Source organism: Poecilia mexicana, unplaced genomic scaffold (genome assembly GCF_051168715.1).
Source record: "Poecilia mexicana isolate PSO_F unplaced genomic scaffold, ASM5116871v1 scaffold_11, whole genome shotgun sequence".
Lineage (NCBI taxonomy): Eukaryota > Metazoa > Chordata > Actinopteri > Cyprinodontiformes > Poeciliidae > Poecilia > Poecilia mexicana.
Genome location: NW_028263380.1, coordinates 2194184 through 2221527, shown reverse-complemented (window position 1 = coordinate 2221527; position 27344 = coordinate 2194184). Strand labels below are relative to the sequence as shown.

Here is a 27344-nt window from a genome sequence, read left to right as displayed (position 1 = left end):
AAGCAAACAGTGGAGCCAGTGTTCTGTTGAGACACGTAGACAGAAGTCTAATTACTGCTTCTCCATCGACCCACATTTTCAGCAGGGACACACTGCTGAAGGGATGCAGGCCATAAGAAACAAGAAGCTCACTTTATATCCTGTCAGTTAGAGATGTGTCTTCTGTCCATTCCGCTTGGCCAGGAGAAGACATCATCAACAAATCAGTCAGTGTTTATTAGCTGCTGTACTACAGCTGTAAACAACATGTGAGCTTGACACAGTTAACTGTGCTGTCATTAATAGGGCTGATCGTGCTGAAGATGGTTTCCTTCATTCACTTTCTGTTCACCTATTTTTAGGTGGAGCAGAGTTTGCTTTTTTGGTTCCCATCTGAGTTCAATTATCCATTCACATCTCCTCAGACAAACTGGACTTCCTAGACAAAAGAGCTGGAGTTTGATCTCAGCAGACTGAACACGGCTGCTGTGAATACATCCTAAACATCCCAGTTGTTCCCTAACCAGACGCTGACCTCATACAGGCTTGTTTGTCCTGTTCCCTGCATCATCAATTGCTCATTATTTCTTAGCTGTTTCTTGTATCTGCTCATTAAAGAGATAATTAGCATTTGAATTTAGGAACTCAGAGAGCTGGCAGCAGTTTGAAGCACTAGAAGCAGCTGAAAATGGAAATCACTTATCTCCATGCAGATGACTGCAGAAACTTACTGGCATCTGCCAGCGTTCATCATGAAATTCAAATTACTGAACAATATTGTTCAAAACTGATTCGATTTTTTACCCCAAACTTTCAACTCTTACATTGATGTTGTGCATTGGTATTTGTTCTCTTCTTCTCTTAGTTGTAAATTTGATCCTGTCATTTTCTTCTGGCCTTCTCATTTCATTAAGATATTATATGATTCATCAACACTGGCTGGGGCATAGTTTTGACAGGGAATGAAAATAAAACATGGTTTTAAGATTTTTATGAATAAAAATTTCAAGTGTGGAGAGCATTTGTACACTGTAAAAAAAGTCAGTAAATTTACGGTAACAAACGGTAAAAGACCAACAGTTACTGACTGTCATATCCAAAAACATTTCATTACTGTAGAAATTACATGGAACTACCGTAAGTCGAAACTGCAAAGAAAGTCAGTAAATTTACGGTAAGAAAATTGTGAAATACCAACAGTTACTGACCATAATATCCAAAACATTTTGTTATCGTAGAAATACATGGATTTACAGTAAGTCGACACTGCAAAAAAAATCCGTAAATCTATGGTAAAAAATGGTAAAATACCAACTGACTGTAATATCCAAAGCATTATACTACTGTAGAAAATACATAACTCAATAAACATATATCCTAAGTAATTTTGATAGTCATGAATGTAGAAAATACAGAAATATATTGTAAAAATATAAGTAATTGTAAAGTTCATAAAAATATATTGTAATATTGCCAGCAGTTAATTACCCTAAACTTAACAGTACTAATCAGCCAAAATTACAAATTTTGCTGATATTTATATCTACAATGTAAAACCGTAAACAAGACTGCAAAAGTCATTTTTACAAAGAACAGAATGCTGGTGTGATATTTTGGTTTCTTTTTTAATAATGCCTTTAATACACCAAACTGAAATCTCAACAGTAGACCAGGCATCGATCTGGCAAACCACCGATTGCAAAGCAAACTCCTACAGCCAACGCCACCATCATTTATAAGAACATATGATTAAATGACCCATTTGAGATTAATTTTATGCCAACCATAGATGTCTTATACATTAAGAGAACTGTATGTTAGCCCCTCTTGCTTGGATGACGCTGAAGTTGGTTTTCAATTGCTGCTTCCAATTTGGGAAATGGCTAAAGTGCAATTCTACCTAATTTTTTACTACCATCAGCATCTTTAATTTACTTTAGCTAAAAAACTACAACACCTAGACCAGGGGTTCACCAACTCCAGTCCTCCAGTTCTACCATCCTGTAACTTTTAGATGCATCTCTGCTCAAACACACCTGGATCAAATAAACTGCTCGTTTCCAGCCTATTGCAGAGAGGAATGAATGCTGGTGAGGGAATTCAGACATTTTGGAGCAGAGGTGAATCTAAAAGTTGCAGGATGGTAGCCCTTGAGGACTGGAGTTGGTGACCCCTGACCTAGACTCTTCTGGACTAGATTATTCTCAACTCATATCAGAATATTTAAAACCAAGTGTGGGATTTGTGAAACCTTTATTTGATTTGTGAAACTTCAATAAAGAACAATTCTAGTGTTACCCAAAATCATACAAGTTGTGAAGTCGCCCTTCATTGAAGTTTCACAAATCCCACACTTGGTTCTAAATATTGTGGAGAATAGTCTAGAGTTTTTCATTTTGTTATTGTGATAAATAGCAGGGTTTACAGTAAATAGAGACTGTTATTTGTCATGTAAACAAATAATTGTATAGTTTGTATTACTGCTTGATCCTTCAGCATCAGCAGCAAGATTATTTTATGAACTCTGTTCCTGTAGTTGAGCGTGGCTCAGGATACTGTGGTGTCCTGAAATGGAGTCTTGACTGAAGTTCAGGCTGGAAGACTCTTTTGACGCACCTGGCCCTGCTATCAGTGCCTCCCTCTCCGCACCCGGACCTATCAACGCAGGTCCAAGCCTCACTCCAGCCAATCATCGCCCAGGCTCTGGTTCAAAAGGACCTTCACTCCCAGCCTCCTCCGCTTACCAGCCCCGATCAACCGCTTTTTGCCTCGATCGTCCTGGCACGCATTTCCTCATGTCCGACTCCGACTTCGTTCCCGGCTCTCCAGCTACCTCCCTGCAAGACCCCGTCCCTCCGTCCTTCCCCCCCGTGCGCCGTAGCGCTCGCCTGGCTACCCGCCCGGATCCCCCGTCTCCTGCTTCAGCCCTCAGGTCGAGAGGGGTCACGCCCACCCCGGGCCTCCGGTCCTCCCAGATCGCTTCTCTCGCCGCCCTTCTGCCTTCCAGGGACTCCTCTCCTCACCCTTTCGCTCGTTCCCCCTCGCCACCCCCGACCAGCAGGAAGCGAACCTGCAAATCCGCCGATCCACCGGCCAAACGTGGCAGAGGACGCCCAGCCTCCTCCCCACCAGCTCAGCGCGCCCAAGGCCCTTCTCCTCGCCCGACTCAGGACTCTGCTCTTCATACCCCGGACCTCAACCGGGGAAGGCCCGGTCCCTCTTCAGACCTCCATTTCCACCCCCCACCCCTCACCCCCTCCTCGGCCCAGCCGCACCTACTCACCGACTCGTTCGCCGCCTCCATGAACTCCCTTCAGCGTTCCATTACCTCGCTCTCCGCTCTACTGCTCCAGACCACTGCCGGCTTCGCCGCCACGTCCTCTGCCCCCGCCATCAGCGCTTTCGCCCCCCCCCCTCAACCCGCCCTCCTTCCTCCCAACTCGGCGTTCACCCTCGCCAACGCCCATCCGGCGCCACCTACTGGTAAGTCTATCTCTCCTCTTTCCCCTTCTCGCTCACTCTTTAAATCCACTGAGTCGTTCCCCCCCCCCACACTCTCCATCTTCCAGGCTCGTCTTATACGCCAGTCTATGCCAACATATCTCCCCGGCTTCGCTCCAAAATACTCCAGGGCCAGCTCATAAATCTGGCTTCTATCATCCTGCCTTCCCCCGAAGTCGACCAGCACGTCGCTTCTTCGGAACAGTTCACGGCTATTCTCAAAACGTCCGACCCCCGTCTCTCCAAAGACCTCTCTATGGGCCAATTCGTAGCCGCTTTCAGCATCTATAGAGACGTCATTTGTTCTGTCTACCCCGACCGTCGAATCGAATTAGATGCCTACCTTGCTCTTATTGCTGATCTCCACATCCAATATGGCAGGTCGCTGTTCTATCAATACCACAAAGCCTTCGCTTCCAAAGCAGCCGCAGTCCTTTCCCGCTCTGGTCAGCGCCTAGACTGGTCTATTTTAGACACGGAAATCCTCATCATGCTTACCCACGCAGTCACCTGTAATCTTTGCGGTTCCTCCGGGCACCAGAGCTCCTTTTGTCCGTCTCTCCCCTTTAAAGCCAACCGCTCCACCGCCGCTCCTTCGCATTCTATTCCTCCCCTTCTCCCGACAGATCGCCACGGCAGGACAGTCCAGGTATTCAACCGAATGCCGATTTGCAATAATTTCAACGAAAGCGTCTGCTCATTTCCCGCCTGTGCTTTTCTCCATGTATGCAGCCTCTGCGCCGAAGCCCACCCCAAGTCAGTCTGCCCCCGCCGCCCGTTTCCAATGAAAAACCGTCGAGATTCCAAGTTTTAGTTTCTCAGCACCTCTCTACTCCCATACACGTCTCAGTACTAGCGTCTCTTCTCCAGTTCCACCCCGATCGCACCTTCGTTAATTTTCTAATCTCCGGTCTTTCTCAGGGCTTTCTGATCGGCGCCCCTCAGTCCCCCTTCCCTTCCCTCTCTATCCCTAACCTTCAATCCGCGCTCCAAGAACCGGCAGTCGTTTCTTCGCTCCTCCAAAAGGAGGTGTCCAAAGGCTACGCTATCGGCCCCTTTAGATCCCCCCCTTTTCCCCGCTATCGCGTTAATCCCCTCGGAGTCGCTACTCGCAAATATTCGGGGAAAAAACGGCTGATCTTGGACCTGTCTGCTCCCCACTCAGGTCCCCACGCTAGCATAAACGGTCTCATCCCAAAACCGCCCTTTTCTCTTTTTTACGCTTCCGTCGATCACGCTATCTCGCTCATTAAAACGGCCGGGCGGCGCGCCTGGCTCGCCAAAGCCGACATCACAGACGCTTTTAAGATCATGCCTGTGCATCCGTCCCAGTGGCATCTGCTGGGAGCCCGATGGGAAGGCAAATATTATTTTTTCGTGCGCCTTACGTTTGGTTGCAGGAGCAGTCCCCACCTATTCAACACGCTGTCAGAAGCTCTCTGCTGGATTCTCCTTAACGTCTCAAGACTCCCCTCCGTGCTCCATCTCCTCGATGATTTCCTGCTCATCGATTCCTCCTCTTCCCCCCCACCTCGCTGCAAACCCTGAAAGACCTCTTCCTCCGCGTCGGCGTTCCTCTCTCCCGCGAAAAAACTCTCGGCCCATCCACTAAGCTCGAATTTCTCGGCATTAACCTCGATTCCGATCAGATGCTAGCTTCCCTGCCCGAGGACAAATTGGCCCGCATTCGTCAGATCTCCCGCAGTCATCTTTCATCCTCCGTCCTGTCCAAACGCGACCTTCTCTCGCTGCTCGGGCACCTCAACTTCGCTATGCGCATTATTCCGCAAGGGCGCTCCTTTATCTCCCGGCTTCTTGATCTCGCTAATTCGGTTCCTCACCTGCTCGATCAGGTCTCTCTGGACGACGGCTGCCGCTCCGATCTCTCCTTCTGGTCCGAACTGCTAGACCGCTGGAACGGGATCTCTTTTTTTTACGAGGACGTCATCTCCCCCGCCGACGCTATGCAGTTCTTCACAGACGCGGCGCCTTCGGCGGGCTTCGGCGGTTTTTTCCAGGACAGATGGTTCGCTGTGAAATGGCCCCCCCTTTTTCCTCGCTCCGAATCCTCGGCTTTTTATGAAATCATTCCCATCGCTGCCGCTTGCTGCGTCTGGGGACATTTATGGGTTCGCAAACGTATCGTCGTTTTCTGCGATAACACCGCTGTCGTGGAGGCCATCAATAAAGGTCGCTCCTCCTCTAGTTCTATTATGCCTTTTCTACGCCGTATTACATGGCAATCCGTGATCCATAATTTTATCATCTCCGCGCGTCATGTCCCGGGCCACGCTAATGCTAGCGCTGACGCTCTGTCTCGCCTTCGTTTCCAGACTTTCCGTCAACTCTGCCCGTCAGCCAGCCCCTTTCCAACTCCGGTGCCCTCTCTCGGGAGCCTCCGCCTGGACTAGTTCCCGCCTCCCTCTTCCCCCTGCTGCAGTCAGCCAAATTTCACATCAAGAATGGCTTAGCCCCCTCCACGTTAAAATCCTACTCTTACGCTTGGTCCAAATTCACTAAATTCTGCTCCTTTCACCGAGTTCCCCCGTTACCCATCTCCATCAACACTGTCCTGGCCTTCGCTACTTTCTGCCTCGAGCACTCTCGTTTTAAGCCTTCGTACATTCGCAGCCTCCTGGCCGGCGTCAACTTCTTCTCGCAGCTTCACCAGCCCCTCCCTTCGCTAAGCCTTTTTTCCAACCACGCCGTGAAACTCTTTCTGAAGGGCATATCTAAACGGCATCCCACCCTCCCTGATAGGCGTCTACCCATCACTCTCCCCATCCTCAAAGACCTGCTCATCGCCCTTCAGTTAAAACCCTACTCCCCCTATCTGAAATCTCTCCTCTCAAGCTCGTTTCTTTTGGCTTTTTACGGCCTCCTCCGCCTGGGCGAGTTCTCCACCCCAGATTATTCTTTCGTCCCCTCCCAAGATCTAGCGGTCTCGGACCTCAAGTTCCACCCCGACTTCTACAGCCTGTCTCTCAAACATTCCAAGTCCAGGGGCGCGTGCACCATCGTTGTGGCTCGCACCTACGGCCCTTTCTGCCCCTTCCGCGCCATGTTCAAGTTTGCGCTCCTACGTCACAAGTTAACTCCCCCTTCCGGGCCCCTGTTCATCACTCCCGAGGGCCACCCCATGTCCGCCTCCTGGTTCGTTAACCACCTGAGGGAGCTCCTGGCTTCATGCAACCTCCCGCCCAATCAGTTCTCAGGCCACTCTTTTAGAATAGGGGCCACCACGTCTGCAGCCGCTCAGAGCATCCCCGCCACGACCCTTCAGCAGCTCGGACGATGGTCGTCCTCAGCGTTCTCAGCGTACATCCGCCCAGACGTCACCTCTGTACTCGCAGCCCAATGTTCTCTCAGTGCCTAGGTAAGCACTGCGCATTCGCTGGTGGTGGTTGGTCATCCTGGCCTTCGTTACCCATCCTCTAAGCATCCCCCTCGTCCCCCCTTTTTCTCCTTGTCCTTTCTTCCCCTTTTAGGCCTCATCTTCACTCATCTCCATCCCTCTTCATCCTCTACCGTCTCCCGTGAGTTGATCCCATCGTAGCTTTTAGCCCTAGTAATCTCCAAACTTTCTTTTTTCCTCTATCCCACCCCTCTTTCCCCATCCCCGTGCAGCCCGGCCAAGGTAACGTTTGTCTGTAGAAACCCTCCCACATCGCGCCTTAGCTCCACCCATCTCTACCTCAGGCCCTCCTCTACCTTCTCCCTTAGCTAATTAGCTTCATGCCCCATCAGCTCCCTCTTCCGGCACCTCACCTTTCACCCCAGTTAACAGCAGCTGGCCTTCATCTACCAGCCTCTCGCCAACATATGCTCCGGCGTCCCCTGCTGGCCTTCATCTACCAGCGCTAAACCTTTATCGCTCCAGTCACCAGTAGCTGGCCTACATCTACCAGCGCTAAACCTTTATTGCCCCAGTCACCAGTAGCTGGCCTACATCTACCAGCCTCTCGCCAACATACGCTCCGGCGTCCCCTGCTGGCCTTCATCTACCAGCATCCCCTCGCTCTGCGCCCAGCGGCAACCTCTGCTGGCCTACATCTCCCAGCAGCCAATCACTACCGCTCCGGGGCGCCCCCTTTTTGGCCCTTATCCACCTCACTCCTTATCGAGTCCCTAGTTTCCTCCTCTAATGCCTAAGTCACCTCCTTATTTTTGCCTCCTCCCGTTCCTAAGTCACTCTCGAAACCCTGTACGAGCACCTCCTTCCCAGGCTTCTGCCCCGGCCTCTGCCCCGTTTTGGGGGGTTTACATTCCCTCGCTGCATCAGGAATGTTCATCGAGCTTATCGAAGTCCAGCTCGACGTCCCCGGCCGGGGCCTGATCGCCAAAGAACTTCGTGTTTATTTTCATGTTATTTTTGTCATTAAACCCTTTTAACTGCTTCCCTCTCTCCGTCTAAGTCTCTCCAGATTGAAATGGAGTCTTGACTGAAGTTCAGGCTGGAAGACTCTTTTGACGCACCTGGCCCTGCTATCAGTGCCTCCCTCTCCGCACCCGGACCTATCAACGCAGGTCCAAGCCTCACTCCAGCCAATCATCGCCCAGGCTCTGGTTCAAAAGGACCTTCACTCCCAGCCTCCTCCGCTTACCAGCCCCGATCAACCCACCGCCACCCCACCTCCACCTTCAGCTCCCGGCTCTCAGGCCTCATCATCCTCTGACCGCCGCCACCAGCACAGGCCCCGGGGGGTTTACATTCCCTCGCTGCATCAGGAATGTTCATCGAGCTTATCGAAGTCCAGCTCGACGTCCCCGGCCGGGGCCTGATCGCCAAAGAACTTCGTGTTTATTTTCATGTTATTTTTGTCATTAAACCCTTTTAACTGCTTCCCTCTCTCCGTCTGAGTCTCTCCAGATTGAACTCAACACAGTAAAGTCACAGCGCACTAGCTAAGGCTGCTAACTAGCAGGTGCTAGCTCAGGGTGCTGAGAGCCCAGTAGGCCTGGTCCTTGTCAGGATGCAGCTACTGTCTTTGAAATCAAGTTTCTGCTACTTTTGCGCGTTCAGGAGGAGAAGGAGGAGGACAACACATCTCTGCATCACAGGTGAGCCCCTTTCACGGTTTTAACTGAAGTTAGCTAACTGTTTACTAACTGATAAAGAAATGTGTAATTTCTTAGCCATGCTGTTTATGTACATGCACTGCAGCTAGATATTTTTACTATATGGAACATTTAATTTTCCAAGACGCAACACTTCCATTAATGTTTCTGTAGGAACGACTGCATAGATTATATTTCTGGTCTACTTTAGACTGCATGTGCTTAAAGTTATTGTTAATGGCAGAAGCAACTTTTTCAAGTTTGGTTCAGTAATTTGAATTACTTTGAGTGTGAAATGTTCATGCATGCAAGTTAATCTGTGAAGAACACCTTAGCTTTTGTTTCAATACTTTGGTAATACTTAGAAGTATAAAGCTTGGCATCAGAGCTAATATTTAATATTTTCCTTTGACCTCTCGACTCTCACCCCCAAAATACTTGCACTAAAGTCACTGGGTCCATGACAGTTGAAGGGTTTTAAGAGCATTTAAATATTAATATTTTACAGTTTTTCTCAGTTTGGGTGCATCTCTCAGAACAGAATTGAAATTCTTAAAACTACCTGTTCAATCTTCAAATTACTGTCACTTCTGCACATCATAAAATGAGTTGCTCATTCCTTTTGCAAGTTTTGCTTTTGTAGATCATGTAACTGATTATGTACACTTGTCTGCTTTTCCCCCGTTGTAATTTGCTTTTATCGTGTTGATCAAAAAATGTTAAACGTGTCTGTGTTGAATTCTCAACTTCCAAAACAGCATAAGTTCATTGTGTAAGTCTTAACATGCATAAGTCTTAAAGTTGTCATAATCTCAATCATATTTTAATTAATTTATAATTGATTCTTTCCTAAATCTGTCCTGAATTGGTAAATTGCTCCCAAGTGAGTCCTGAGTTTCTCTAACAGGTCAGTGTATGAACCATTAGCTCAACCAATGATCAACCAGTTTTCTGAAACAGATTGAAGGTGCATCTTGTGAACCATCAGTTGGCAACAATATGCTCTATATAGCCAGAACACAACACAATGTTACATGTCTGAGAACTGATGAACAAGTATCTGGACAGAGTGAACAGCCAGAGAGAAGAAGAGGAGTGAGGATGAGGAGGAAATAGTTGGGAGGAAAGCAGAAGAAGAGTCAGAAGAGGCTGAGGACATCTGCCAGTTTCCATCAGTCCAACATCAGGACATGGCTGCGACCCACAACATGATGCTGATGGAGGTCCTCCCACCCTACTGTTCATTCATACCCCCACTGAGGAACCTTTGTCAGCATGATAATGGCAATTAAAATGTAATGTAATTATGTAATTTCTACAGGACTGTACAGTTTTCCATGAGGAGATTGTCCTGTGGTTCCTTTTCTACTTGTTTTGTTCTCTGTATTTCTGTCTTTTTCTTTCTGAATCACCAAGGCATGGTCCATCAATAAATTACAGCAAAAGCGTAAATGTGAATTTTGTAGCCTCTTCCCATGACTAATCAATTTGACCGTCTTATCTGTACATAGAGAAACTATAACTTATTATTTTGAGTTACTGATATGTTAACTGACAGAGTTTTAAGAGCTGAACTAAGGATTTTTCAAGCAAACAAATGCTATTTTTGCTGTTTCTACAAATTGTTTTGAGAAATGCGTTTACTGTTTTGTAAATGCCAACAATGACTTGAGAAATGCACCAAAAGTGACTGAGAAAATCTAACGTAGCATAAATTGTCTCAGGTGTATCTATTTGTTTGCCTGTATGAAAAGTGTTCACATTTACAGCTTTGTTTCTGCTAGCTTGCAGGAATTGTAACTTACATAAATGGTTGAAGACAACCTATTGGCCTTCATGAGACTCGGATAAATGGTAAGTATCTATTTCATAAATTGCCTAAAACAGTTATATACGTTTTTATTTGTGGTTTTTGTTTATGTATTTTGTCTGGTTGCAGAGAGAAGATTTAAGAACTACTGACTTTTCAGTCAGAAATGATCACACCGCCTGGTTGAAGTACCAGTCTCCATATGTAAGTCAGCAAAGGTGAAACAAACATTTAAGTGAATGGTGCATTTATAAGATGTTCATGTAGTGCATCTTTCTAACTTTTGCTTTGTTTGTTTTCCAGCAGAGAGGAAACATCTGATTGACAACATGTGAGTCTCAATTTCAACCTGTGACTGGGAAGACTACAACCATCCTGAGCAAAGTCTGAACTCAGTGACTTGTTACTCTCAACCCAGAACAAGAATCGTTTTATCACCGGTTTTTCTTCTACAATAGGTTATCTCTTATGTCGACACATGCTGTGTTTTTTTGTTTGTTTTGTTTTCCAGATCTCAGTAATACCGTGAGGAAACTGGACAGAAAATAGAATTGGTTCTTTTTTTATCTGAATTTTTAAATAGAAATTGTTTCTTTAAGTGTATTACTTGTAATCTGTATTTTTGTTTAATTTGAATTTATTTTCTTAACTTTCTGTATAGAAATGCTGACAATTTACACTTCCTTGTGTGTTGTACTATAATTTTTATGGTAAAATTCTGGTAAGAACAGTGACCAGTAATTTACCATAAGGTTTTTTTTTGTTTTTTTTTACAATAAAATGTCAATATATCATACAGTCTGGCCGTGTTTTTCACTTATGTAGATATTAGGCCTCAGGCAGTATGATCGTATTTAGTACGGCAAAACCACATTTTAATTTTTTTTAACCTATTTTAGGAAATACGGTATTTTACCGTATTTGGGAAATACGGCAAAAAACTGGCAGTTTTGGTTGCCAGAATTTTACCGTATAAAGACGGTAAAATTCTGGCAACTCAGCTGCCAGTTTTTTACCGTAAATTGAGGCCGTTTTTTTTTCACAGTGTATTTGTACTGATCATTCAGCTCATATAGATGAAACCACTAGTCTGTCATGATGGTTCTCAACCACATGTTTCCTTTAATTAATATTCCTTTAAGAGACTGAACAGACTCAATATCAAAACTAAGAAATCACATAATATCCTCTTCATTACTGTAAACATTTAATTTAAGACATGTGCCTCTTTCACTTTGTTAATAGTACAAAACCAATAAGCAGAAGGCATGTGGCAACTATTCAGAAAAAATTAACAATTTTGAATTGTTTTCAAGTACAGGAGAACAGAAGATAACACCTGTTCAAGTGTGAAGTATGTATATTTAATTTAAACAATGAAATCTATTGTATGTTAATACATAAAATTCCTAATAAAATGAACTCAGGTTTGTTGTTGCAACAGGTCTGAAATGAGAAAAAGCTGAAGGGGTGTGAATACTTCTGAAAAGTACTGCATGTCCTAAATATGAATGGGTTTTATTCTAAAAGGATTTAAATAAAAATAAAAATAAAAAAACCCGAAATATATTAAAAACCATAAATGTTCCATTCCTGTTAGAAAAAGAAGAATTTGTGCTGAGGATGTATGCCAAAATTAATCCTAATCTCCTGTTTCACTGTGTATCCTGTTACAACACAAAGGCTTGATTCCAATACACATTTTGGCATGATACTCAACCTGAGTGGAAAATACGCCTGCTTCTGCCACGCGGCTTCAATTAAATTACCAATAGCATAAGTGCAAGTGTAACTAAATATAGCAGTCTGAACAGGGTTTGACCCAGCAATGAACTGAGAGCACCAAATTCAGACTTGCTCATAAATATGCCATGAAATCCGGCTTTCTTGTGCAAAAAGAAATTGTAATCAAAAGTTTCCCTGATCCTCCTGCTGCTGTTTGGTTTAAGCCGTTAGCTTCCCAGTCAGGTTAAAGCACAATGAAAACAGGAGCCTGGACACGTGTGCATTCCTCAGAGCTGCTGGGCTTTACCTGGCCTTATTAACTGCTCATCTACGCCATGTACTGTCACAGACTGCTGAGTGTTGGCCTCGGCTGCCACGGCCACTGAGGCATGGATGCCAAAAAAGCAGCTTATCTTGATGGATGGATTCATTATCACCTTCTAATTACAGGTGGATTTTCAGGTGTATTCATTACTTGGGCTGAACAGGGCGGTGTGTATGTGTTTATCCAGGGGTTACTGTTACATCGGTGAAACTGCAGGGGGTCAGCTGGTGTGTGTCTGGGGGTCCAGAGGTTCCTATTTCAGCTCTGCTGTTGGCTCCTTACAATATTCATTAGCTCTGTGGGGATCGGTGCGCGGCGCGGCCAGCTTGGTTCTGCTCTCAAATCAACTCGTTCACTCCAGTATTGATATCAGAGAGAGACTGTGCATAGATAGAGTGGATATTGTCATACACACATAAAAAGGATTTAAAAAAAAGATCAGACCAGGACTTAAATATATGCTAAATGCAACATGAAATAATCAACAATATCAGGTACATTACTCTGCATAGTCACTTAACATACAAATACACACACTTCCTCTAATCTGTTAAAGAAAAAAGTAAATAGCAGAACTCTTATTTTATTCAGAATCTGATTACTTTAAAGGGTGCTTAACACAGAACTTCTCCCCTGCATCCAAAGAGCTGCAGCAATTGACAAATCTCATTTTAACTCTAATTGCAAAGGATTTGACAGGTGGTGGGACTTCTACTCTAATGGGGCTTTCTTTCGATGCAGTACACAATCTCAAACAAATTTCACAGACGCATCATTCCCTACTCTCTACAGTGAGACCTAAACAAAGTGACAAGGTCACTAAAAGCAGGTAGAATAGCTCTATCTGGGCGTCTCATCTGTGCCAGTTTTGGATGTGTGGCTGCCAGGGGGTTGAGTCACACCGACACAAAAATAAATCATCTCTGGTAGCATGTAAAGCGCGCGCGCGTGTGTGTGTGTGCGTGGGTGTGTGCGTGTGAGGGCAGTGTGTGTAGTATGATGTGTTAACAACTGATCTATAATCGCTGTTGTGCAACAATAGTTTGGCTATGAATAACCATAAATAATTGCTGAGGAAAAGCTTTAAAGGTTTGGCATCATTTATTTTACAGGCACATGGAGCCATTTTATGGAACGATCAAGTAACTATGTTACTTTCAGTTGTTATAAAAGTGCTGTATATATCAAACATAACTAAAGAGAAATCTGACTTTGCAATTTGATGCCTTGAAATTGGCCTCTGTTTCTTTAAGAAGCTTGTGGTCTGTCCAACACTCCACCTTCAGCACACCATCACAGCAGTGCTCCTCCGTCGTCCCGTTTACAGATGTTCTTAGGAGCCCTGGACTGAAAAGTAGTTCCTATGATGAACTCAGCAGACGTGGAATTCCACCAGGTGTTTAGTAATCATCGGTGCTGCTGCTAGTCTTTAGGAGCTCAGGCAGAAGCTCAACTGGGGACTGCAAACCCAAGTATTAGCTTTGTGGAAATATGGAGCTTTGCATGAGCAGATTAGGCATCCCTGAATGGTTGCCATGGAAGATTCAATGATTCCTCAGTGACGCATGAATCAAAGCAACATTCCATGTATGTGTTTGATGAGGGAATAACAATTTAAGATAATATGAAGCTCAAAATGGTCAATTTTGCATACCTCAATCATTGTGAGAAAGTTGCTGTTTAGTCCAGTATTAAAATATGTTTGATGATTTGAAGCATTTTCAGTGCAAATAACAAAACTATTTATTTAGCTCAAAATTACCCAGTGAGGTACAATGTAAAAAAATAAAATAAATAAATAAAATAAAAAAATAAGAATGTTCTTGATTTACAGTAAAATACTGACAAAATTTTACCATATGAATATGGTAGAGTTCATATGTACTGTATTTTTGCTGTTTTTATCCATATCTGTATTTACATGGATTTTACCATATATGTTTTATTTTAATTTTAATTTTAATTTATTTATTTATTTCGAACAGACAGAAAAAACAATGAAGAAAAAAAATAGAATGAAACAAACGTAAGAAATAAAATGTAAAACAAATTATTTTGCCCATGTGACACGCAAATTTTATATTTTCTGTTCGAAAAGGAGCAGGTAGAAAATATAATATCTTATTATATCCTGCCCCTTTCCTACTTGTCACTTTATAATCAATGAACTTTCAGAACATCAAAAAGAGACAACTTGTTTCCATTTTACATGATATTTAACTATGTACAATTATTTTAAATACTATTTATACCATCAATTGCATTATAGACTATTAAACAGTCATCTTATATAGCATATTTTGAAATAAGCTCTGTTTTAATCGGTTTACATTTGTACTTTTTTTTTAACTCATTCAATCCATTCCAGACATTTACTCCACACACAGATAAACAAAAACTCTTCCTGGTTGTTCTAATATGTTGTTTTTTAAAATATCCTTCACCTCTTAAATTATAACCACCCTCTCTGTCACCAAACATTTCCTGTATATTGGGTGGAAGTTTCTGATTTCTGACCTTCAACAGACCACTAGTAAAATATGTATTTATATGGTAAAATTCTGGCATCCACAGCTGCTGGTATTTTCTCATAAATTTGAGTCGTGTTTTTACAGGGTAAGAAAGCATTTTTTCATTAAGTTGCTGACTTAGACATCATTAACCTCTTAGACCATTGATTCTCTGCTTATTGATCAGTCACTGCTGTGATGGCTGTAATTTAGTCATTTTTGATGTTCACAAGATGAACTTAAACAGACATAAAGAAGCTCGAGTTTGGCTGTTTTATACAGTACCTAAACTAAGCACCTAAAGGTTTCCTCTCCTCATTTACATGAAGTGGTGGTAACAATTGAAAATGTTTTTTGAAATACAGTAATAAATTTGTTCCAGAATTTGTGTTCAATGAAAACTCTAGAGGAGCTGCAGAGAGCCTCAGCTCAGGTGGTCAACATGTTATTTATCAGTCATAAACTCTGGTCAGAACTTTTTGTTTTACCTGCGTTACGAACACATGAACAGTCATGAACACACTATCCTCACTGTTCTTTTTATCTTCCTGAGTAATGAGGTTTAAGATAGCGAAGTAATGGTTGGTTTGCATTGAAACGTTCATTGACTGTATCCGGCTTGCTCATAGCAAATTATTTCAAATCCAGGTTGCACGGTTCGAAATGACTTCCAATTAAGTGTGACGGCTTACGTGTTGAAGATACCATGAAGGTCAGCTGTCCAATTACATTTCAGATTCTGAAACATTTCTGTCCTACTAAATTAACACTGAGACAATATGCATCATGGACAGATTTCTTTGGCAGCCTAAGTCTCAAGAAACACAATTTCTGTACACAAACCTAACTATGAGTCCATTTAGGAATCATTATAACAAAGCAGAGATATCAAAGCCATGAGAGGAGCCATTTCCCATAAACTCATTAATGAGAGATTATGTTAGCTGCTAATTGTAATTCTCTTGTTAGTCCTCATTTTGTCCTTACGGTGTAATGCCAAACTGGTGCCATTAGAAGAGTCATTTTTTATGAAAAGTTCCTGTTTTTAATGGAGCCAAGGATGTGCAGAAAATCTTTATATACATACATTTATTCATTGCTACTTTTGTCACCACAATAAATCAGTTCTGCCCTGAAAACCTGACTATACGATGTTTTTAGACAAATAAGATCACAACATTTTGTGACATTATTACAGACAAAATCCTTCCCCATGAGATTTAAAAGCTCTGCCTCACCTGCCTGGGTGAGTGTGTGTGTGTTGGCCATGTGGTTTATGTTCAGTCAGGTTGCGGTGATAGTGAAGCAGCAGGATTGTGGGATGTTTAACTGAAGCAGAGCAGCAATAGGCAATTGGCAGTGTGGCAACTTTTACATCTTATCTAAATACATACAAATTTGATAAACATCGATTATCAGTTGAAACAGCAGCAATAATATCAGATATTGATATCAGCCCAAATTTTCATATAATTTCATCTCTAATTATTATCATTGTCATTTTTATGTCATTAAACATTGAAGAGCAGGAGCCAGTTGCAGGAAGCAGGCTGGTGATCAAAATGATTTCACTCAAAAAAAAGAAAATCAAAAACTAAAATCCAGTGGAAATTCAAAGTACGAAATCACAAGTGGAGCAAAAGGAAACCGGCTGGTAGGGATAACAACGGGAGCTGACCAAGAGCTGGCAGACTCTTTTTATGTTTGCTGCATTTCATTTGTTTGCGTCTCTTTTTTTTGTTTGCATGTTTTCTCTGTTGCTGCGCATTTGCACCTGTCGGCCACCGTAGGTCTCTGATGATGGGTCCTCATGGTTCATACCTCACCCCCAACTCACAAATCTATTCCATCCGAAAAACCATTTAATGCTTCTAAAACCAGCAACAGAATTTCACATTCTGTTAAGCTGCCTGTTTTGTTTTTGTTTGTTTTTTTTTGTTTTGTTTTTACAGAGATCAGTGAAGACATTGTTGCACTAATCTAAAATACTGAAAATAGACATTTACAATGTAAAGCTAAATGTAACAGATCCAAACCTGCTGTTAGGTTCCGTGTTTCTGTGTGCTTATTTTTGAGTTTCTCTGTGTTCAGTCCTGTGTTCCTGTTAGTCTCTGTCTTGTCCTCCCCGTTGATTGCTCCCCAGGTGTGTCCCATTCCCCTGATTACCCCGTGTGTATTTAAACCCTCCTGTTGTCTGTGTTCCTCGTCGGGTCCTTGTCTAAGTTTGTCTCACGTCTAGTCGCCTCCAGTAGAACTGTTAAGTCCTGGATAGCGTAGCTCCCCGTCGTATGTCGTCGTTTGTCTATTGTCTATTGTCGTAGTCAGTATCTATGTCTGTCTAGTGTTTGCCGTCTACACTCTCCAGTCGTACTGCTAAGTCCTGGGTTGTGTTCGCTCGCACGAAGTCCGGTTTATTCAGTTGCTACCGGTATTTGGCTGTGTGCCTGTCTCTCTGCCGTGCTGCCTGTTTTTTGGACTGTGAGCTTTATTATTAAAATCTTCATCATCATCACTTTACCTGGGTTCTCAGCGTTCTCTCCTCACCGCAACCACACCACCTCACGACAGAAGGACCCGACCAAGACCGGTGAGGAACGCCAACATGGACCCAGCAACAACCGCCACAGCTCCACCCGTTTATCCATTCCTCAAATCCGTGGACATTTATAACATAGAATATGAGGAGGATTTCCAGCATCTGTCAAGTATGTTTCACGCTGATCCGTTCATGCGGGACTTAATTCAGGAAATGCATGAAGAATTCCTCATCAAGAAAGCATTCACCTCACCTGTCAGAGCTCCGCCACCTCCGTCAATCCAGGCATCCTCTCCAGCCACCACTATCTGCTCGTCACCTCAACCAGTTCCTGCCTCCTCTCCAGCCGCCGCCATCAGCCCGTCTCCTGTCGCCACAGTTCCCCTGGCAGTGGGGTTCCAAGCAGCCAGGCTGGCGCCCGGGCGGCAGGCGGCACGATTAGTGGCGTGGACCGCTCCCAAGCCGCCCGAGCTCCCAGAGTCTGCTGCCGGAGCGCAGCCGCCCGAGCTCCCAGAGTCTGCTGCCGGAGCGCAGCCGCCCGAGCTCCCAGAGTCTGCTGCCGGAGCGCAGCCGCCCGAGCTCCCAGAGTCTGCTGCCGGAGCGCAGCCGCCCGAGCTCCCAGAGTCTGCTGCCGGAGCGCAGCCGCCCGAGCTCCCAGAGTCTGCTGCCGGAGCGCAGCCGCCCGAGCTCCCAGAGTCTGCTGCCGGAGCGCAGCCGCCCGAGCTCCCAGAGTCTGCTGCCGGAGCGCAGCCGCCAGAGCTCCCCGAGCCTGCTGCCGGAGCGCAGCCTTCCCCCGAGCCAGAGCTCCCCGAGCCTGCTGCCGGAGCGCAGCCTTCCCCCGAGCCAGAGCTCCCCGAGCCTGCTGCCGGAGCGCAGCCTTCCCCCGAGCCAGAGCTCCCCGAGCCTGCTGCCGGAGCGCAGCCTTCCCCCGAGCCAGAGCTCCCCGAGCCTGCTGCCGGAGCGCAGCCTTCCCCCGAGCCCGAGCTCCCCGAGCCTGCTGCCGGAGCGCAGCCTTCCCCCGAGCCCGAGTTTCCTGAGTCTGCTCCGCCCGAGTTTCCTGAGTCTGCTCCGCCCGAGTTTCCTGAGTCTGCTCCGCCCGAGTTTCCTGAGTCTGCTCCGCCCGAGTTTCCTGAGTCTGCTCCGCCCGAGTTTCCTGAGTCTGCTCCGCCCGAGTTTCCTGAGTCTGCTCCGCCCGAGTTTCCTGAGTCTGCTCCGCCCGAGTTTCCTGAGTCTGCTCCGCCCGAGTTTCCTGAGTCTGCTCCGCCCGAGTTTCCTGAGTCTGCTCCGCCCGAGTTTCCTGAGTCTGCTCCGCCCGAGTTTCCTGAGTCTGCTCCGCCCGAGATCCGAGCCGGCCTTCCTGCCGGCCCGGCGGATCCGCCTCCACGTCTCGGCTTTCTGCGCCGGAGACGCCGCCCGCCGGATCCGCCTTTGCGCCGGCGGAAGAGACCGCCGGACCCGGCTCCACGTCTCGGCTTTCTGCGCCGGAGACGCCGCCCGCCGGATCCGCCTCTGCGCCGGCGGAAGAGACCGCCGGACCCGGCTCCACGTCTCTGGTTCCTGCGCCGGCGGAAGAGGCCGCCGGACCCGCCTCCACGTCTCTGCTTCCTACGCCGGCGGAAGAGACCGCCGGACCCGCCTCCACGTCTCTGCTTCCTGCGCCGGCGACGCCCGCCGGACCCGCCTCCGGGACTCCGGTTCCTGCGCCGGCGACGCCCGCCGGACCCGCCTCCGGGACTCCGGTTCCTGCGCCGGCGACGCCCGCCGGACCCGCCTCCCCGCCCACCCTGGTGGGTTGTTTTCTTTGTTTTGGACTGTTTTTTCTGGACTCTAGCCCTCCTGCCGTCGTTGCCTTCTCCGCCCACCCTGTTGGGTAGTTTTTTGTTGGACTGTTTTCCTATGGACTCTTGCCCTCCTTCCGTCGCCCCTCCACCCACCCTGTTGGGTTGTTTTGTGTTTATTTGGATTTTTTTTTTTGTGGGCGTCTGGTATCCGCCCTTGAGGGGGGGGTACTGTTAGGTTCCGTGTTTCTGTGTGCTTATTTTTGAGTTTCTCTGTGTTCAGTCCTGTGTTCCTGTTAGTCTCTGTCTTGTCCTCCCCGTTGATTGCTCCCCAGGTGTGTCCCATTCCCCTGATTACCCCGTGTGTATTTAAACCCTCCTGTTGTCTGTGTTCCTCGTCGGGTCCTTGTCTAAGTTTGTCTCACGTCTAGTCGCCTCCAGTAGAACTGTTAAGTCCTGGATAGCGTAGCTCCCCGTCGTATGTCGTCGTTTGTCTATTGTCTATTGTCGTAGTCAGTATCTATGTCTGTCTAGTGTTTGCCGTCTACACTCTCCAGTCGTACTGCTAAGTCCTGGGTTGTGTTCGCTCGCACGAAGTCCGGTTTATTCAGTTGCTACCGGTATTTGGCTGTGTGCCTGTCTCTCTGCCGTGCTGCCTGTTTTTTGGACTGTGAGCTTTATTATTAAAATCTTCATCATCATCACTTTACCTGGGTTCTCAGCGTTCTCTCCTCACCGCAACCACACCACCTCACGACACCTGCAGTGAATGCAGAATTTATTCATAGCTCTTCACTTTTTCCACATTTTACAGCTTCATTCAAAATTTTATTAAATTAATCTCTGTCCTCAAAATATTCTACACACAAGTACCACATTATATGACAATGTGTAGTACCTGTGTTCTTGTGGTACATTTATATAAGTATTCACACCATTTACCAATGAAGCACAAAACTGAACTGTTTCCTCTGATCATCCTTGAGATGTTTCTGCAGGTAAAATGGAGCCGCCTGTGGTAAACTCAGTTGACTAGATTGATTTGGAAAGGATCACATTTGTCTATGTAAGGTCCCACAGTTTACTGTGCAGGTCAAAGGTCAAACACCAAGCATGAAATCAAACCAACTGTCTGTAGACCTCATACACTGAATTGTCTTGAGGCAGAAATCCAGAGAAGAATCCAGAAACATTTCTGCTGCTTGGAGGTCAGTGAACTGAACGGCCTCCATTGTTGGTCAGTGGAGGAAGTCTGGAGGAAAATACTGAAACATAAAATGTGGATAAAATGAAGAGATCTGAATACTTTCCAGATCTGTATGAGATCAGACATTGCAGAGTTTTTTTTTCCTGTTTCTTCTATTATAAGCATTTTATTATGATTGATTTTTATCTTTCTGATAAGAACTCATAAAAATATCCAACACATTAAAAAGGTGGTGGTTGTAAATGTAAAATACATTATTATGGATGATTAACTAATCATCCATAATGATTATTTTATCATTATGGATGATTAACTCCATAATGATTAGCTTTGGCTCATACTATGTCCAACCACAAACCTTTATGTTCTGGGCATGGAACACTTCATGTTCCAACTTCACAGTTCAAACTATACATTTCTGACATTATTGCAACAATAAAAAATTAATGGGGAAAATAAGTTTGTATGTGAGTGCATTTGGAAGTGCAGCTTGTTCATATTTATTTCCTTGTGTGGTTTTCTTAACATCATATGTTTTAATGCCTGATTGATCTCCTTCATCAAAGTCCTGCCCTACAGGAAGCAGGAAGGCAGAATGTTTTATCTCCTGTCTTCAGGTTCCCACACTGACCAACCTGTTGGCATTTACCAAGGAAGGTCCTTCTTGCTGCCAAAGTTTAGGTCTCCATATTTCTCAGCCTTTATTCGTCCTTCCTGTATGGAGGAGAAACAACATAAAACTGATCATATTTGTGTTTACACATTAAGTTATGGGATTATTTAAAATCCCTGATGAATCTTATCCCAACACTATGCAGATGAACATAGTCTAGTTAACATTTCCCCCATTTTTCATAAGATACTTGATGATGAGTAAGTTTAGGTTAAAACTGGAACTATTCAGAGGAATACTGTCTCCTTCTCTCTGCATTATTATTCTTCTCACCAGCAGCTCCAAACATATCTGCACTGCATATACCACATACTGCATAATGCATCACAGACTCTGAAGGCAGCAGCACACTGCAAACTCCTTTCAGATTTCCAAACACTCATTAATATTACACAATGATCAATGTGAAAAAAGTTATTTTTATTCTGTTTTTGATGTTAAATTGTTTAATTGTTATATTTTAAAGGGTTCAGGATTTTTTTCCTCCTCTTTTGTCTCTTAAAGTTTTCTTTGATGTAATGTTTCTGAATTGCTCTTGATCATCCATTGGCAGGAACGGTTCTTTATTCGCTGAAAAATGTTTTAAATATTATAAAAACACTCCATGCGCATCGAACGAACTACTGCAGTTATTCACAAGATCCCTTCAGTATTTGTATTCCTTTTCCGTCCATACATTTATAAGCAGAAACATAAAGAAATCAGAGACAACATGGAGCTCCATTCTCACCCAACAACATGTGAACATCTTGAATTGGGAAGTTGAGGTTACACCTCTGGTCTTCAACCTCTGAGATCACTTTTCTACAATGCTGCTGTTCTGACCTGATAAAAAGCTGCTCCTTGTTCCTCGCTTTGCTTCTGGACCCGCTTAATGACAAACCATTGGCTTCTGGAGGAGTGGACTCTGTTGAAGTTTTGAACAACTGGATCTGATTTTAACTAATCTCTAACATGTGGATGTGACTTATGTAATGCACCAGTTTGATCGTGAGGGAAACTATGGCCTGAAATTTCCCAGGGTGTGGTGCGTGTGCTGAGGTGTATTTGTTATCATAAAATAACTTAAACATTTCTTTTGCTTTGACTTTAATGTCTCAATATTTGGAAGTGCGACCAACACAGATTGAATGGCTTCCTTTGCATCCTCCGCTGCCATTGCAGTGACAGGCAGACTAAAATTATAAAACAGAGTGGAAAATCAATGCCATCGCCAACAGACTCCTTTTGTTCACTGATTGGCCAGAATCTTGAGAAACCAAACTCAGTGGGACAAATCCCAAACGCTTCATGAGATAAAAACTGCTCCTAACAGTCCAGCCTTTCCACTGGAGTTCGAGTCAACGCTTATGAACACATGATCCAAATACATTTCAATGGGAGAAGAAAACCCTGTGCATAAACATGTCATATGTATAAACAGTGTTTGTGTTCACTGTCTCTGACCTCACACACAACCACTTGGGCCAGAAGGGCATGCATGCTTGCCACACTTTTCAGATTTTTGCTTTGAAAAACATTATTAATGCAATATCTCATTTTTGTTCCACTTTGCAGATGTATTCTAATTTATCTTGGTTTACCATAAAATCTATAAAATACGTTGAAATCTTCAGTTGTTACACAGCATGGGTCAAAGTTCACAGGGTGCAAATACTTGTGTAAAATCAGAACATGGTGCATCACAGTGCATGCTGCTGGTGGCTCAACTTCCAGACAGAACATGATGATAATCCTCAGTTTTACAGAATTCAGGGACTCAAGGCAAAAAAAAAAAATAAAAAAAAAATAATAATAATAATAATATTATTGACTTTCTAATTACCAGCCAGATGAACAAAAACGAGCCAGTTGCAACCTTTCATTTATTGACTGATGCACTTGCATATTTCTTTGCTGTACAGAAAACAAATGGCAAATTATAACTGTCACCAATTATAACTGTTGATTAATCAACTAATTAGTTTATTTGCTTACTTATCAAATGACCAAATGTAAGAATGTAAGTGAATAAGCTGTTTCCTGTAAATTTACTTTATTGGAAAATTATTATAAATCTGACATCAAATTATTTTCCAAGAACGTATAATTTTGCGATTATTTATTTACAGTTTCCTGTATATTAAATGTTTCTTTTTGTTAAGCATTAAATGTTTAGGAACTCTTTTCTGCGTAAAGCAGACAAACAGGAAACATAAAGAAAAAAGAAAGAAAAAAACCGCACAGAGTCGTTATGGTGGTTTGGTATGAATTCCAAAAACATGGTTTCATATTTTGGAAGTCGCTCTGTTTTCCAAAACAAAAAAAAAAAATCTTTCTTCTTCCCCCATGCGCTTCTTCTCGCCGCCTTCCTCTGCGCTGCAGAGCTGCAGTGATGTCAGCCTGCCTGGGTCATTTGAAGGTCAGCAGCCTCGGAAGGGTTCACCCAAAGTTCACTCGCATACATTAGGCAATTCAATCTTTCATTCTCGGTGGCAAAACTAGTTGGAAATGAGCAGCACTGGTGGGACGGATAACCCATTCGTCATCGCGGAGGGGAACGGCTGCTTTTTAAACACCGTCCGTGATTATTTTCTGCTCTTAGAATAATAAAGAAGCTCCGCTCCGAGCAGCCGGCAGCGCGAGCGCTTCAGCCGAGAGGCGGGACGGGGCGATCCGCTGCGAACACGGCGGAGCGGCGCTGGCTATGGAGGAACCCCGGCCGGAGGTCCGCTGCAGCGCGCTGACTGCTCCCGGTGCCAGAGACCCGAGCAGGGGCATCTAGGACAAGCTGCGGGACCAACGTAATTCATGATTCCGGTGAGGGACGGAGGAGAAGAAGAGGAGAGAAATCCGCTGCGCCGAGAAGAAGAAGAAGAGAGGGGGAGAAAAAAAGAGGAGGAGGAGGGGTGAAGAAGAGGAGTTTGATGGAGTTGTGTGCGCCTATGCCGGCGATTTTCCTGCAGAACGCACACGAGTGAGTGAACAAAGTGGTCATGTTTGACTGCATGGACATGCTGGCCGTGAGTCCCGGGCAGATGCTGGACTTCTACACGTCCAGCCCGTCGTCCTGCATGCTGCAAGAGAAAGCTCTGAAAGCCTGCATCAGCGGACTGGCGCACAGAGAGTGGCAGCACCGGCGGAGCGCACACTGTAGGTCCAACTTCTCATCCTGTCTTCCTGTTGCTGCTGTTGTTGCTTCTGTGACTTAAAGTGAGGGTGAGCTCTTAATGGTGGTAGTCCAGTGAACCCTGACTGAGTCATCCAGATGACCAACATGTTGCTGTTCAGGGCCTGCTGATGGGAGAACCGGGGAATGCTTAAAAATCAAGGTGCTCTTTAGCTCATTTCCAACCCCCTAAAAAAAAGAAAAAAAGACAAAACCTCAGTTTATAACCAAACTCACTAAGAGTCATGAGAGCAACATTAACTTACTTGTCGGGGGAAAGTTTAGCATGTTGCAGAGAGGAACTCTGAGTCATTTTTCAAGCCTCCATAAATCCCCGGCAGCGGAAGCAGCTTCCTCCCAGCCGCTGATAGATGTCTGGTCTCGGATGAGCTGATCTGTGAGAGCTCCATGCTGGCTGCAGGAATGCAGAGAGTAAACACGTCCAGAGGCCGGGCCTGCGCGCATGGCAGGAGGGGGGGCGAGCCGCGACCTGCGCCCCCTGACACTGATTTAGATAAATGACGCCGCGGACTCCTCAACAAGATTAGTGGCCTGTTATCGGAACAGGAATTGGACAAGGATGATCGATGGGCGGCTGCTTGTTGCTTGGATGCGTCAAGGCCAGTGACATTTTAGGGGGAAACGGGATTTTTCTATTAAAACGCTTCTGAAACATTTCTATTCAGCTACATTTTGAATAAATTAAAAAAAGTAGAAGCGATGCAGTTATTTTAGGAGGAAACATGACAATATGTGATATGAATCCCAGCGTCATGCTGACGATATCATTGCGCTTCAGAACCACTTTGCAGTGTTTACTCTGGGCTGACAGCTGCTGCTTCTGGTTTGGGATTTATCCCCATCAGATGATGACTGGCCTCTGGCCGTCATTCCTCCACCAGCCTCCACCCAGGGCGCTCTCCTGCGGAGGGGCTGCTTATCTGCACTGGGAAAGTGCAAAAGTTCCTGCTGCGACCTTTAACCCGCAGCGGTGAAAGGTCAGACTCAGAGGGTGAGCAGGGAGCCCCTTGGAAATAGGTGCGACGGTGTCCTCTGGTGACGCTGTCTTTGGTTTAGATTTGACTTTATTTTAACAATAAAATTAAATCATAAAAAACCCACCAATAATAATAAGAAAAGCCATGCTAACCAGAAAATCCAAAAAATAATTGTGGGCAGAAAAATAGGAAAGAAAATGTATATATTATATAAATACCTCAGCAGAAAATAAATTTTTTGGACCTTTAAAAATAGTCTGATCTCCACGCAGACTGCTCCGCGGATTTTCTTCCTCTCCATTTTCCAGCCGTTTGAGCTCTTGGTTCAGGTTGGAGTCTCCTGTCTGGACTTTGGAAATGATTTAATGCATGCTTTTTGTTTTTAATGTTATTTATTTATTTATTTATTTTTACATGGTTTGCTAAATTTCATATTGAATCAAATATAAACATTTTGAAGTGTTAGACGTATTCATATATTTTGAAGTCTGGTTGCAGTGTTTTGTGTGTGTGTGTGTGTGTGTGTGTGTGCGTGTGTGTGTGTGTGCGTGTGTGTGTGTGTGTTACCCGCAGTAATTCAGTGATTAACAGTGAGGAACACGATGTTTGAATGGAAAGAATGACCTTTACTCCCAAATTAAATGTTTTCAGAGATTTTAGTTTTCTATTTTTTTTTCAGATGATTCCATTTTGTCACATTTTCATTTTTATTTCCTGCGTAGATTGTTAGTGTCAGAGAGGCCATTCTCTCCTAGCAGAGGAGGATTACTTTTCGACATTACGCCTTATCTAACTGTTTTAGAGATTTAAATTATTTTTCCACAGATATTTTAGTTATTTATTAATTTAGCAATTTATACTTCAAAGCTAAGTATTACTGTTATTTTACTGTTCTTTATGGAAACTTTTTTAGAGTTCATGTCTTGCAAATACATATTATATTTAGATATTTTTAAGGATGTAAACTATTATCACTGCAGTTATGTCCTCCTAATCTAACAGAACCATAAATTTCACAAATATTCTGACATAGTGAAAATACGTAGCGGTGGACGCTGTTCAGAATTTCGTACACATTGAGATAAATCTATTAATTTGTCTTTTAGTTTCTGAAATAAATATGTTGACATTTCTTATTTTATATATTTTATTTTTTTAAACACTAATTATAAAAATGAAAATTATTTTCAGAAAGTGAGAAATAAAATTCTGATATTTTTGGAAAGATTTTCTTTTTCACAAGGCATTTCTGTATTCAAGAAAAAATGTTTGTTGAAAAAATTAATTGTAAGATTGTAGTTAAAGATAAATGCATGACTTCTTTCAGCCTTAAAGCCGTTACTTTAAACGCTGACTGACATGTCAGCATTTGATGGAGCAATATTTTTTTCCAGCGCAGCAAGGGTTACTCATTGTGGAAAAATAAATTTGAACAATAATAAATAAAATCGCAACTAAAAATAACCATTGTGTCATCTTTCCCTTTAACTGTGAACGCTACCAGTTTGGAAAAAATAGAACCAACATTCTTTCTATTTCATTTCTCCTACAATCTGATTGGATCACAAAGTGAAGCCTATGTCGCCATGCAGACCAGTTAGCACAACATTCAGTTACAGTTCTGTAGTAACTACATATTAGTTCCATCCTTCATTCCTAAACCTGTGCAGTGCACCCATCAGCTTATCTGTTTAATTAGTGACTCGTCTTTTTTTCACTTATGTCTACAGGTTTGTAAAGGCAGGAAGAGCTAAATAGGACAGAAGGAGACACCGCTGCTCTATTTCTAAAAAGACAAAAGCTCATTTGGTCCCTTTAAGCTCTGCTTTGACCCACTGACCTGTCCGACTGGAGAACATTAAATTCTGTCTGGTTCTGTTGGAGTACGCTCTGTTTTTATCCAGGACTCAGATTGAGAAGCCTCTCAGGGTCACAGGATTGTTGGTTTCTTCGTTTATTTATTAGGGATAATGGAATCCTCCTGGGTGTTAATTAGCAGTCTGACAACAAGCCCACCATTAATGCATTTCCTAATCTAGTTTGGATGTTAATTAAGAATGATCAAGGACCTCCTTAACGTAGATGAAATGGGCTTT

General features: G+C 44.2%; 2 protein-coding genes and 1 pseudogene across 2 annotated transcripts in view; all 3 read left to right on the top strand.

Annotated features, from left to right (window-relative positions):
* The first annotated feature begins 2539 nt into the window (after positions 1–2539).
* On the top strand, positions 2540–4477 carry LOC148156349 (uncharacterized). Its single transcript, XM_088009901.1, has 2 exons — positions 2540–3462; positions 3549–4477. The coding sequence occupies exons 1-2, from the start codon at positions 2775–2777 to the stop codon at positions 4292–4294; spliced, it is 1434 nt and encodes a 477-aa protein (XP_087866027.1). The 5' UTR covers positions 2540–2774; the 3' UTR covers positions 4295–4477.
* Positions 4478–4608: 131 nt separating this feature from the next.
* Positions 4609–5904, top strand: LOC106910690 (uncharacterized; annotated as a pseudogene).
* A 17671-nt stretch (positions 5905–23575) lies between these two features.
* LOC106933716 (retinoic acid receptor beta) overlaps positions 23576–27344 on the top strand; it is an 86907-nt gene continuing 83138 nt past the window's right edge. Inside the window, exon 1 of the mRNA XM_088010059.1 lies at positions 23576–24234. Coding sequence (XP_087866185.1) covers positions 24078–24234 — 157 coding nt within the window. The 5' untranslated portion in view covers positions 23576–24077. The remainder of the gene's footprint in view (positions 24235–27344) is intronic.

What these genes read in the sequence shown, in the direction of transcription:
- LOC148156349 (XM_088009901.1), top strand. Translation starts at nt 2,775, where the DNA reads ATGTCCGACTCCGACTTCGTTCCCGGCTCTCCAGCTACCTCCCTGCAA. An exon ending in CCATCCGGCGCCACCTACTG is followed by an intron (nt 3,463 to 3,548) that starts GTAAGTCTATCT and finishes TCCATCTTCCAG; the next exon opens with GCTCGTCTTATACGCCAGTC.